Here is a 12,934-nt window from a genome sequence, read left to right on the forward strand (position 1 = left end):
CGCGGGGCCCTGCCCCGCCGCTTCGCCCGCCCCGGGGAGAACACGGCTCCCCCCGGGTCCCTGTGCGACGGCAGAGGCCCGGCAGGGCCCCTCCGCGCCGGCCCGAGGGAAAAAGGGGAAACGTTACACAGCCCCACGGGACAGCGTGGCTGAGGGGAAAAGGCGGCAGCCGGCCCCGGGAAAGCAGCGGGGAAGGTGGCATCTGCTACCGAAAGTGCTGCGTGGGTGAGCCTCGAGGGGGTTCCACAGCAAGAGGGAGAAATGCTGTTTGGCCTCCGCCCCGCCTTCACACCTCTTGCTAAACCCTCTCGACAGCTCTGGGGGAGGAGAACTGGGTATTTCCACACACAAAATGCGAATCGCCTTCAGAACACTTTATTCGGAGGCAAAACAGCGTGGTGAGCGTAGGTAGAATTTTTAAAAAAGAAAAACGGTAAAGGATTAGGATCAACGGTGCGCTCTCCTTATGGAACCAGTCAGTCTCCAGGGAGCATGGAGATGTCCGTATGTCTGTGGGACATCACTGTCCTTTACAGAAAACAGCCCCTGTTCTTGCGCTTCCCATGGTCTTCAGTGAAAAAATAACCTAAAATAAAATTACTGTACAGATGGAGAAATGAGCATTGTAATCTGAAAGAGACAAATAACTCCCATTAATATTACAGCTCCTCACAGGCACCAGAGGACACAATAAGGCACACATTTATATCTAAATACTAAAATTCATTACTATCATATTGAATCTTAATAGGCACCTGGGATGATAAACCTGATTTTGCAGGAGGAAAGCTTCTACAATTGATCTGCGTGATTAGATTGTGTCACAGCTGGTCATTTTTTATGACCATTTTTGCTAAGTATATTTGGCCTTTTTGGCCTTTTTTTTTTTTTTTTAAATCTAACATAGCTTCTAGTCGGTAAACACTCCAATTTCCACATACACACTTGTGTCTGGTGTACTTGCGGAGGCTGGCCTCTGCATGTCTATTAGCCTTTTCCCAGACCTGCTCCATGTCTCATCTCTCCAACAGAATTCAAATGTCATCTGCTGTTGGCAGCACTCCCAGCTACCAGGAAGCAAAACCTCAAACCATCCCACACAAGGAATGCGGTCCGTAGGGATGGCTCAGGCTCCGAGTCAGCCCTGCTCAGAGACTACACCAACGTCCCCATACACAGAGCTGCTGCTCTGAAACACGTTGTCACAAACGTCAAGGGGAAAAAACATTTAGATTTACATTTAACATTAAATGGAAAGGAAAGTAGGAGCATAGTAGTTTATTGCTTAAGTTTTACTTGTGCGGTAAAAATTCTAAGAAACACTTTTGAGCTTTTGTAAGGGACTGAGGGAAAAAAACATCTTTGAAACGACCTATGGGACCAAGTAGATTATTTAAATGTGTGCTTCTTCGCCAAGAGTAAACCTCAAAGAAAAGAAAGATAACATGTCTGTTCCTCAGAGTCTTTTACGTTTTTATGGCTATACTTAAAACTTATAGCTGGAAGAAAAGTTAATAAATGGTATTTATATATAGGCGCCATTTGGCAAAATTGGTCTGTTAAACCCTTTTGCACTCAACTATAGTAATGGGGAAAAGTTTCAAGATGTCTGTGATGATTACAGAAGAAAGTTGAGATTGGATTCTTACCTTATTTACTGACTCTTTGTTATTACTGTTGTTCCATTGTGAGCAGGGATAATAGGTGCAGGAAAATCCAGTTCAGGGGCATCAAAAAAGTATGCCTACATTATTACAGAGGAGAAACAAGACTGTTTAGAGAGAAACAAACAGTTCTGCCTCATCCCAACTCTTTCTTTCCACACCCACCATTCGCAAGGTACAAACACAGCATTGAAATGGCAAATTTGGATCTGTTCTTATCAGATGAGAAACGGTCAACTAAAATGGTGCTCCAAACTATACTTTTAAATATAACAGTTAGCAGCTAAGGCCTTTGAAAAAAAGACTTGTACTGGAAAGGATTGGATTGCAGATATTTATTTGACTGTTTGCTGGTTTAACTGGTGAAGCTCCAGGCAGTCTCCAGTGTCAGGAGCCCCGCAGGAGTTAGCTGCAAATCTCCTGCTAACACAAGAGTTGTGTTTTGCCTTCACCTCCCTGCACGCTGAGCTGCAGGGAACCAAATCTATCTATTCTGGAAGCTGAGGGAGAACAGAACTGAAGCCTGGATGATAGCATTCTACTGCAACAGAGACAACAAATAATTTAAGTACTCATTGTTACGTGTTTCAGTAGCATTAGGGTCTTCTGTTTTCATAATGCTGATATTTTAGTAAGTTCTAGCATGTTTATGTTTTCATACATCAAACTCATAAGCACATGCTATATATTGAACATTTAATCATTTTAAAGGATTAACTAAGCGTAGTACTCATTGGAATATGCTGTGACTGACTGCAATAAAGATTGATGCTTTGCTGATACTATGATGAATTCCAGATAAATTTAAGACTGTCCTGTGAGTGGTTTTGTGCTGAAGACATATTCATTATCGAGTTTGTTGCTAGCACTGTCAAAGTCAGATTGGCATCAATTTTTGCTATGTTTCAAATAATTGGAACTTTTACCTTGGAGGTTTTTTCGGGAAGTACTATTTCTTTCTTTAGTAAAAGAGATTTTTCAGCAACCAGCCAACTATTCCTTCCCTGCACTGTAACATGTTGCCAGTCCCAGGAAATAACAGATTAGAGAAAGGGAAAGGCAGTGTCATACCAAACAGCCAACAGCCAGCAGGGCATGAAGCAGAACAATGGTCCCCACGGTCGCCAGTGCAATCCTCCGGTTGTCATCTCGGACAGCGGGCCAAAAGGTCATCACCAAAACAGACCCCGAAAGGCACAGGGAGAACATCACTAGGACCCAGCGCACCACTTTCTGTGGAATGATCCATAAAATCTGTAAAAGGGAGGAAAATGATTGTTAGAGAGACTGTGTGAAACAGGGGTTCATTTATTTAATGCATTGTTCTGTGACACTTCATCGCTTCCAGCCAATTTGTGCACAAATTAACTCATGCCTTATCTGATATGTCTCTGTTATTTGAGGAAAAGAATAACAGCAGCGATGAGCTTTACTCCCAGACACAACAAGAGCGTGTCCGTTGAGTTACGGCACTCCATCCGAGGCCTGCCCCTTGCCAGAGTCCCTGCCAGGGAAACTTGTCCTCGGAGCCATCAGCATTGCCATCCTGCACACCCATGTCCGTACCTGGGGACACACACATCCCAATTCCTGAAGTTGCCTCGGGCTGCCTGCCAGGCTTGCCAGCAGCACCCTTGCTTGGATTTGCTACCTCTGGGGAAATGACCTGTCCTGGGCTTCTCCAGGACCCATAAGACATCTTTACACTAGACAACCTTCAACAAAAAGCTTTAGTCTAATGAAGCAAAAGGAGCAAATGATTTGCCCAGTCCCCAAATTTTGACTAATATGAACAATATTATGAGAAATGGCAAATTTTCTAAACCAGTACCTTTTCTCAGGGCATGTAATAGAGGTGCACTCTTTAGGCCATACGTACCGCTGTGGGAATGTAAATGAAGAGGGAGTAGCCATATACACACACTATCTCCAGGAACGAGTAGGAGACAATGTTCATAACTTTACTGTTCCTCCACATCAGGAATCCCCAGAGAGCAAGGGGAACGAGCCAAGCGTACGCATAAATTGTTGTTGCTGCTATGGACACTGGAAATATGACAAAAGGTTTAATATTCTACTTAGAATACCAGCCAGAATCAAATATGTAGAAGCATTTAGCCTGAAAACTAGAAAGCTACTTTTGAAGTTACTTTCAAAAAAAGAAGTTTGAATTATTAATAAACTGAGAACTTTGCATTTACATCCAGTTTATACCCACTACTTTGCCAGTACTTCAAGTTAGTTTAAAAGTAAAGACTCCAGAAAGTATTCTCGATATTTTCAATTTCTTTATTACACCTGTGTACAAAATGCTGTCAGTTTCAGTGTGAAAGGAAAAGCCGTGGAGGAAATAAAAACTTAGTTAAAAATAGAAATTTGGCTACTAACAGCTACTAAAAATGAGAACAGAATGAAGACATGCTGAAAAAAATGAAAGAGAACGCAGGCACAAGTGCCAAATCTGAAATTATTCAAGTGACTGGACTCCCAAGTGGCAGTGTTCTTCCAAGTACGCTGTGGATTTTGGAAACAAACAGAAGCCATGTTCCTCTGCAGGGACAGCAGTCTCCTTCAAACTACAGGGACAGGTGTAGACAATTGGCTCCTCACAGTGAGTTCTCTGGGGCACATATCAATTGAGCACCTTTTGCTTATTCTCAAGTTTGCCAGAAGGTAAAAACTTCCAGCCCTCGGTAGGCAATATGAGTAATGCGCTAATTCAGTCATTTTCTGTCTGAGGCCTGCAGGTTCCTAGGAGGCCATGGATCCAGAAAGGCACCTACAAAAGCACCACAGTGGCCACTGCTGGACTTTCCCTCTCTGTACAAGGGGGCATTCACTAAGGCTAGAAAAATAACTGCTCTAATTACTCCTGCTTGCTCTACTGAAACCCCGTAATTACTTTATGCTCTGGAGGAGTAGCGTTCTGCCAGGTACAGCCCACTTTAACGACTCGTTTCACATCTCTCAAAATTTAGAGAGCGCAATCAATCAAAAGACTCTGCTAAATCAAAGCTGTGACCTGGTTTTATACTACTTCATTAGCGCATTGAAAAAAAACTAACCAAAAAACCAAACTCCCGAACTCAGGACCATATCGACTACTTACAAACCTTTTCTGAACTCGGGCACATAGTGGTAGGTTGGTTTGCCCAGATGGATGAAGAAATTCGAGAGATTGCCACTAACAGCAATGGTAAAGACAAGTGTGGCACATATCCAAAAGGGACCTTAAAAGGAAACAAACAAGTTCAATAGTAACTTCTCTGCCCTCTTGTTTTTTTTTTAAGGTTAGCAAGTAAAAAGAAATACAAACTCAAAACATTTAGCACAGAAGAGAACTTCTCACACCTCGTACCTACCGTAAAGGTCGGGATTGCTGCGGATATACAGCCTTACGAAGTTCTTCCCTGGTACGGGGAAAACTGAACCTTTGATTCTGTCCAGGACCTATGAAAACATATTTGTCTGACTAAAAATGCAAGAAGGAAAGAACCTCAATGTCTGGATAAGGCATAGTTCAGACAACAGTTCTCCGGACTGGAGTATTAACCTGGTACGTGTCCACATCGAAGAACGTCTGATAGTACTCAAATGTCCAGAAAGGGGCACTTTTCTTCTGTCCTGCAAGCAGCTGTACGGTGGGAAAGGCAACATGGAAAATGTTACAAGCATGCAATTTATGCATTACTAGTTCATTTACACAATAGTTATGTGATTTCTGTACCCAGACAGAACCCAAACTTAACAGGGTGGCACTTACTATGAATTATTTAATGGTTTCCCTTTCCCCCTCTAATATTTGTTAGCAGCAGCTAGTCACTTATCTCCCTGCAAGCAGAATAGTGGCCCGAGGTCCTAAAGGGCAGCCTCACACTACCTTCTGCCACATCGTTTACAACACATGCCTTCATCGGCATCACAAGTTCCCTTGCCGTCACTGACAGCTGCATTAGCTGAACCCTTCAAGCAAGCCCTGCACGTTTCCAGGTTTCCTGCTCTCCTGCCAGAGTCGCGAACCCCACAGCAGAACCAACATAAACAAGCACAGTGCTGGGTTTTCAGCTACTGCTGTGCTCATCTCCTGGCATATTTGCTCAGCTTACATCACCACCATTTCAGTACAATTTCCTAGGCTGCAAACCACAACAGCTGAAGAGCCAATGCACATTTGCTTCTGCCAACTCTGCTATGGAGAAAGTAACCCATGACAGAGAAGAAGCAGAGTTTTAAGTCACCCAGCATGAATCCCTGGTGTCCTCTAGAAAGATCTCAGTGTTGTCAGCACCATTTGTATACGTGCCAACGGAGGCACTGTAGGTGTAAAAGCGTTACCTCTGTTTTATCGGAGTCATCGGTCCCCAGTAATTCGTCATCTTCTTCTCTCCCTGGCTCCTGCAGACGGCCGTGCTGATTCTTGGGGATTTCAACTGGCTCATCGATGCTTATTGTGGTAGCGTCGGGATTTGCTGCAAGCAAATTAGCTGCATCGTCAAATTCTGCAAATAAGTACATTACAAGACAGGTGATGATCAAGCTACCAAAATTTTTGTTCTCATGGCTTGAAAAACTACCTTAAGACCCCTACACAGCCCAAGAAAGGATACATCTCTAGCTTAGGCACATCAAATATGATCTGTTTGTTAAAGCCCAAACTGACACGGATCAAGCTGAACATTTACTTAGTTAATAAAGCGTGAGGCCATCTTTCCTGCTAATCTGCCTGCATTATGATAAAGTAGCACCACTGAAGCCTGCCTTTCCTTCCTGCGATCAGCCCCAACCTGAGGACCAGCAGGTCTCTGTAAGGGCAGGGGGAAGCCACCTCTCTGAAAAGGCTGTAGAAATGGGTAATTTTAATCTTCTCCAAAAACTAGGTTTTTTTCAGACCCAAATTTATTAATCAAAAATTAAGGAAGCCTGAAACTACAGTCCATTCCCAATGACAGAGCGCTCTGCCCGGTTTCAGCTTTCACTTTCCGCCACAAAGGATTTTGGTCAACACCGGTTACGTTTTTTCGCTCACCACCAGCACAAATTCATCTTAGAAAACCGGAGATGTTCCTGACGCCACTCGCAAACCTTCACGGAAGCTTTTGTTCGGAGCAAGCTCAGCCCTGCTTCCAAGCCTCTAAACCTGTGACCCCTCCATCAGCTGGGCCCCAAACCCCACCTTCACACCTGCGACAGCCGCCTTTACCTTGGAATTTGAGGTCATCCACCGTCGCCATTCATCCGCTCGGTTGAGGAACAGCTCCCCGAGGCCTCGACCCTCCTGAAAGACAGACCCCGCGCTGACCCCCTCCCCGCCGTGCCCGGCCCGGCCGCCGCTCGCCTCCCCTGACGCTGCCCCAGGCCGTCCGTGCCACCCACCCCACGTCCCCCCTCGCCGCCCCGGGCCGCCCGCGGTCGCCCCGGCCCCGCTGCGGGAGCGGGGCAGCCCCCGCACCTCCGGGCTCCGCAGCCCAACCGCTCCCGGCAGCGGCCGCTTCGCTCCCTTAAAGGGGCAGCAGGCGCTGCTCAGCGACAGCCAATCGGCAGCTCCGCTGCCCGCCTCTCCTCCCCCGCCTCTTCGGGCTCCGAAGAAACATACCGGCGACGCTCCTTGCGCCGGCCAATCACAGGCCACGCGGCGCTTCCTCGGCCCGCCTCCGCCCGCCCCCTTAAAGAGCCCGCGCCGCCCCCAGCCCTGCTGGGCACGCGTTAGGGAACGGGGCGACGGCTGCTGCATTTAGGAAGGTTGCACACATATCGACACACAGTGCTCATATATATATAGTTATATGTTCATATCTTCTATGATAAACGCATCATGCGTATTTTGATAATTTCCCTTTTTATATATATTGGGGTGTATCTAGTTTTGGGGTACCCTTCCAGGCCCAAAGTGACAAATACCCGTGCGCGGCAGAGCACCACAGGAGGCAGAGCTGTAGGAACAGGGCAGCGTTTGCACAGCAGACACGAAACGCAAGCGGCGGCATCAGTCCAAGGCCCCGAGCATCGGCGTCGATGGTCCTGCCAAAGAACACGCGAGCTGTGAGCCTTGCACCTGCAGGGTCTAAACGCGCGGCCCTTGGGCACTGCTAACGTTAATTCTTACTTTTAGTCTGTGGTTCAGGGAAAACATCCTGATTCAGCTCCTCTCATGAGTAAAATACAGGGCTTATTTGTGAATAAGCCTTGTAGCTGTGCAGTTAGCACTAAAAATCTATCCGTCACTGTAACTAACGCCTTTGGTGTAGATGGAGACAGCGCGGCTGACAGGCTTCTCGCTCACACAGACGCTGAAGTCCACAGAGAGGCGGTGGTGTGCAAGGCGAGGCAGAAATTTGGCCAAACACGTGAACATTTTTTCCTCCCCTTTGCCCTCTACCTTTGCCCCTGCCATTGCGCTGCATTCCCCTCGGAAGCGGTCAGACCGCCTTCACCACAATGTTCAGCATCAGGGTATTCCTACAAAAATTCCTGATTCTTCTGCACGTTACTGCGTGCGTTGTTGTTGGCAAAACACTGATGATACTGTTCCCCAATGCCATGAGGAGATACATCCTAAAACAGGGCGAAAGGAGCAGAATGAACAAGAATCCAAAGTTCAGCTACGAAAACTGGGGTCCAACTTTTTTCAGCTTCAAGTATTTGCTCTTTGTGCTGAAGGTGAAGTGGAAGAGGCTGGAGGACGAAGCCCATGAGGGACAACCCGCTCCCAACACACCGGTGGTGACTTTCAACGGGGAAGTTCATCACCTCTTTGATTTCATGCAAGGTCAGTAAATCAGCCATGTAGGTGGGTTTGGTTCGCTAAGATGATAAATGAGGAGAAGGTGCTGCTGAGGGAGCAGGGACAGGTAGCTGGCACGAGAGCGCACGACATGGCAGACCAGACTAACAGCAGTCGCTTGGTGGAAACGATGCAGCACGTTCATGCCAGCTGTCTGCCTCTCGATTTTCAAAAATAACCTGTGTTTATCATCCTGGCTCCAATATCCCCTCACACCAGTAAGCTTACAAACCTCTTGCAAAAGCTGGCTCTGCCTGGAAATACCCTTTCACTGAAAGCCAAAATAATAATTTGGTTTAGGGGAGAGAAGACCCAGAATCGGAACCATGTGTAGTGATTCACAAGTGTTGGCTGTCATTCCCTGTACGTACAGAAAGTCCCACACCAGCTCCCTTCACCAGCCTAAAGCCTAGAAAGCACACGCTGTTTTTTTCCAGATTCAAAGTGGCTAGAAATAAAGCAGAAGAAAAAGTAACTGCTTTGTACTTTGCCCACTGCCTCCTGCACATATATCTATAGAACATGGAATTAATCATTAAGCTGCAGTCTCGATCCCCAGGGAAGGGATTACACCCTTCTCTAACTCTGCTTTCCTAATTGTATACAGAGATATATATATTTATGTAGAAACTAGGATGCAAATTTGGAAAAGAGGTACACAATACCTACAGGAAGGTACCCCCTTTATTAGATTCTTTAGGATGTGGATCTATGTTAGCAGCAGGTTCTGAAGTTAAGCCCAACCAGAAGGAAGATCTTGAAAAGATTTCAAATAATTTAGCAAAACCGTAGACTAAAAGAGGTGCTTAAAAATCCTGCAAGTTCTCTTAAATTGAGGCCTTGCAAACAGATCCTAACACCTGTGGGCACATACTGTGTTAATTTGTAAGCAACTGCATGGATACTTTTGCCAGTGGCTTGTGTAACGTTAGTTTAATAAATAATAATATATAACCAGAGTTCTGTTTGGGCAGGAAATTGCAGAAATACATTGAAAGCATGAAAGCCTGTGATGCATGACTGAAAAGTCTGCAGCTTCCACTCAGCTCAGCTAGAACTGACAGCTCTGAAAAAAAATCAAGATATGTCCAATAGGTTCATTAAAAGGCATTAGGACTCTGTGCTTGATGTCCATCCCCGAACCAGTGTCCTCTGAAAAACCTTGCAGGTGATCATGTTTAGTATTTTTGAAGTTCCTTCGCACTAAGGATCTTGGGGAGGCTGTGATGTGCTACAAGCTGTATATATCCATTTTAGACCAGTTCCCTATCCCAAAATGTTGGTAATTGAGAGAACTGGCTCTCGTGACGAGGACACAAGAGAAGCCGTGTGACTGCATGGTGCCTCTGGCCTTTACTGGGCTTTACAAAGGAAAGGGTCCCCCTGGTTAAGCTCATTGCTAGGTCCGGCACAGGTCAGAGGCAGGCCGGGGACAAGAAAGCATCTTTATGCCTGTTTTGCATAGATGCAGATGTTCTACTGCCAATTTTAATGTCTTAACAAGAAAGTTACAGGATAAGCAACTTACCTACTGTTGCCCAGGAAACTCTGTGGCAGAGGCTCAATTCAGTGCATGCATTTAATTCTGTCCTTTCTCTCACCACTGATTTCACCACAAACTGTCCCATTTTTTTCCAGATAACCGACCTTTAATCCTGAATTTTGGAAGTTGCACCTGACCTTCGTTTATGTTAAAATTTGATGAGTTCAACAAGCTCATCAAAGATTTCAGCTCTATAGCAGATTTCCTTATCATCTACATCGAAGAAGCTCACGCAGTAGGTACAGTACAAACATCACAGTAATGCCCACCAAAACTTCAGACAGGTATCACTCCCTTTAGGAAAAAAAGTACGGTAGCAAAGGAGGGAGCTGCAAACAGGGAAGGAAATCTTCCTCAAATCAAAAGTGGCAACACCAAATCTAGGCACCAGCTTGCGTCCCTAATTCACTAAAGATGTTACTCACACATCTGACTTTATACCAAGGTACTCCTGCTGAAGACACTCATCTATGTGAAGGTGAAGTACACAGTTACATCTTTATAAAACTTCCTCTCAACGTTAGTACAGCTCCTTTTGGAAGGAAAAAAAAAAAAAGCACTTCATATAACAAAGGTTAAGTGTACAACACCAGCATGTTTTTTTTAAAAAAATAATTCATTTTTAACACATCTCAAGAACAGGATGCAGACTCTGATTTGAAAAATTTAGCAAACAAACTATACACACTCTTCTATCTACACTGGACTCTAAGCAACACATTGGCACTGATCTTATCCCAGGGTTAAGGTGGTTTTCTAAAATGTAACATTTACAGTTTTCAAGTTTTCTAACCATACATCACTTTCAGTAGTTCAGAAACAGATAACAACTAAGTCAACCATCAAAACCTTTTACTAGTTTCTGCTTTACTAGGAAGAGCTGTGTGCAAATGTGTGTTTGCGTATTTCTGAAAAAGGAAGGTAAGCCCTGGCTCAAATGTTTCACTTCTCACAGATATGAAATTTTGTTTTATAGGCTTAATGAGTAGAATCACACAGAATGAACAGTACTATCATTGTGACTGCTAAATGAAAGGTTATCAGCTGACAGGGCTATTTGTCATTTTAAAATTCCCTCTGTGCCAATAATTTTGACAAACCTTACCCAAATAGGGTATGTGCCCCACCTGACACCTTTCTAGGGCTGATTTATGTGGGAAAATTTCAGCTAAACTACATCAAATATTTCCGAATCCAGGGCAAGGAGAAAATACATTTTGCTGCAATTAAAGAAGAAGAAAAAAAAGATCTTCGGACCATTTACTTTAAAAGCTTTAGTGCTCTCATACTCTGAGGAGGAGGCTTTCATTTCACGGCAAGTTTTGGTGTTAGGAGTAAGATGCAGCGTTCTTTTAACACAGTTTTGGAATATGACACACAGTACGACTCCACGCTTAACATCTATTCAAAATGTTCCTTGCTAAACCCCTTTCTCATTTGTTTTAGATGGATGGGCTTTTAAAAACAATATTGTTATTAAAAATCACAGAAGCCTTGAAGATCGAAAAATTGCAGCACAATTTCTTCAGAAAAATAATCCTTTATGTCCAGTGGTTTTAGACACTATGGAAAACCTGAGCAGTTCAAAATATGCTGCATTGCCAGAACGACTGTATCTACTTCAAGGAGGGAAGGTCATCTACAAGGTAATATCAACAACAATAATGAGCACAATATATTGAGATTTTTAAATTTCAAAATAATTTGAGAATGCTTTACATTTAAGAGTCAGTATTTCATTCTGTTTGAGAGCTAAGAATTTCACAATTCACTGCAACTGTGGAGAAAAAAGGACTTGCAGCAAAACCAGTCTGGGCCTTCACAATGTACATATTTGATGTACACCTCAGTCTTGCTCAAATATTTATCTTTTGGCTCATTAGGAAGCCTAGGTACATCTAAGCTGTACATCCAGCTCCAGGATCCAGCTGTTGGCCCTGTCCCAGTTACACAGCAGGGTGTAACCTGCGCATACACCATCTCCCACGCGATGTCTGGCATGTGAGGGAAGCCCAAGCACACCTGCCCGCAGTTCTGGTGCAACTGCTGTGCTCTAAAGGACTTCTGCTTTGTCTACTTGAGCATCACTGTATAATTTTATTGCCTTTGCAGGGAGGAGTGGGGCCTTGGAATTATCACCCCCAGGAAATACGCGCCATCCTGGAAAAAATGAAATAGAAAAAGAAGAGCAGAGGACTTCAGAGTAAAAGCTATCTGGATAAAAAAGCTCAATGAATAAGTTTTCACAGATAGAAGAAGAAAAAAAAAGAATTTAAAAATAACAATAGAGACAACAAGACTACTGCATGTACATCTAAAGAGCATGTGTAATGTGGTCCATTATGTGTTTGTCTAGAGGTTTTCAAGTCTCATCGCTACAACCCCAACTACTGCACTGTAGTACCTTACTATGCTTATACCATATGGAGTAATGAACAGTAGTTGGGTTCATTGAGCTGTCAGGACTGGATACCAATGTTTACATTTGTAAGGAATATCGTGCAGGATAAACATCACGGTTGGTGACGTTGCAAAAGTTGACTGGCATGCAAAACAACTAATTTCACATTATTAAGATTCCCTTTCTCTTGTATACATACAATTTTCCTAAATGTTCACTTTGATTGACTTCAGAAGGCTTCTGAATAAGACAATCTCTATCAGCATTTGTTTCTATTAATATTTGTTATGACAGTCATAGCATAAAGCACAGACGGCTGTGACCTGATTGTAGAAAATATTTATAGAAACAAGGGATTGATCTGCAATTATTAAAAATCCATCAGAGCACTTCAATATGGCTTCAGATTATTTCCCTCCCCGCCCTGCCCCTCTCCCCCTGGGTTATTTCTAAGCATTAGTAGACATTTATATTCATCGTATTAATCTTGGAACAGTTTGAGCTGATGAGAAAGTTACCAGTTTAAGAACTTTTGAAGGACTTGT

General features: G+C 44.1%; 2 protein-coding genes across 5 annotated transcripts; one reads left to right on the forward strand and one right to left on the reverse strand.

Moving 5' to 3' along the window:
• Positions 1 to 339: 339 nt before the first annotated feature.
• On the reverse strand, positions 340 to 7,227 carry YIPF1 (Yip1 domain family member 1). 4 transcript variants are annotated; one of them, XM_075037145.1, is made up of 10 exons: positions 7,114 to 7,227; positions 6,865 to 6,939; positions 6,000 to 6,163; positions 5,218 to 5,298; positions 5,027 to 5,114; positions 4,778 to 4,894; positions 3,544 to 3,710; positions 2,736 to 2,918; positions 1,650 to 1,744; positions 340 to 586 (listed from the first exon to the last, which is right to left on the reverse strand). In XM_075037145.1, the coding sequence occupies exons 2-9, from the start codon at positions 6,893 to 6,895 to the stop codon at positions 1,655 to 1,657; spliced, it is 921 nt and encodes a 306-aa protein (XP_074893246.1). In that variant the 5' UTR covers positions 6,896 to 6,939; positions 7,114 to 7,227; the 3' UTR covers positions 340 to 586; positions 1,650 to 1,654. The 4 variants fall into 4 exon arrangements, with proteins under 4 accessions (XP_074893246.1, XP_074893245.1, XP_074893244.1 ...); XM_075037144.1 differs by having other exon boundaries at positions 340 to 600; XM_075037143.1 differs by having other exon boundaries at positions 340 to 630.
• Positions 7,228 to 8,028: 801 nt separating this feature from the next.
• DIO1 (iodothyronine deiodinase 1) lies at positions 8,029 to 12,814 on the forward strand. The gene is made up of 4 exons (XM_075037150.1): positions 8,029 to 8,430; positions 10,084 to 10,227; positions 11,435 to 11,634; positions 12,101 to 12,814. The coding sequence occupies exons 1-4, from the start codon at positions 8,100 to 8,102 to the stop codon at positions 12,164 to 12,166; spliced, it is 741 nt and encodes a 246-aa protein (XP_074893251.1). The 5' UTR covers positions 8,029 to 8,099; the 3' UTR covers positions 12,167 to 12,814.
• The last annotated feature ends 120 nt before the right edge of the window (positions 12,815 to 12,934 follow it).

This window comes from Buteo buteo, chromosome 10 (genome assembly GCF_964188355.1).
Source record: "Buteo buteo chromosome 10, bButBut1.hap1.1, whole genome shotgun sequence".
Lineage (NCBI taxonomy): Eukaryota > Metazoa > Chordata > Aves > Accipitriformes > Accipitridae > Buteo > Buteo buteo.

Excerpts from the sequence above, each read along its gene's own strand:
- YIPF1 (XM_075037145.1), bottom strand. The coding sequence starts at position 6,895 with ATGGCGACGGTGGATGACCTCAAATTCCAAG. Across the intron at positions 5,299-5,999 it reads ATGACTCCGATAAAACAGAG|CTGCTTGCAGGACAGAAGAA; the intron begins GTAACGCTTTTA and ends CCCACCGTACAG. Across the intron at positions 3,711-4,777 it reads TGTGCCCGAGTTCAGAAAAG|TGTCCATAGCAGCAACAACA; the intron begins GTTTGTAAGTAG and ends TCATATTTCCAG.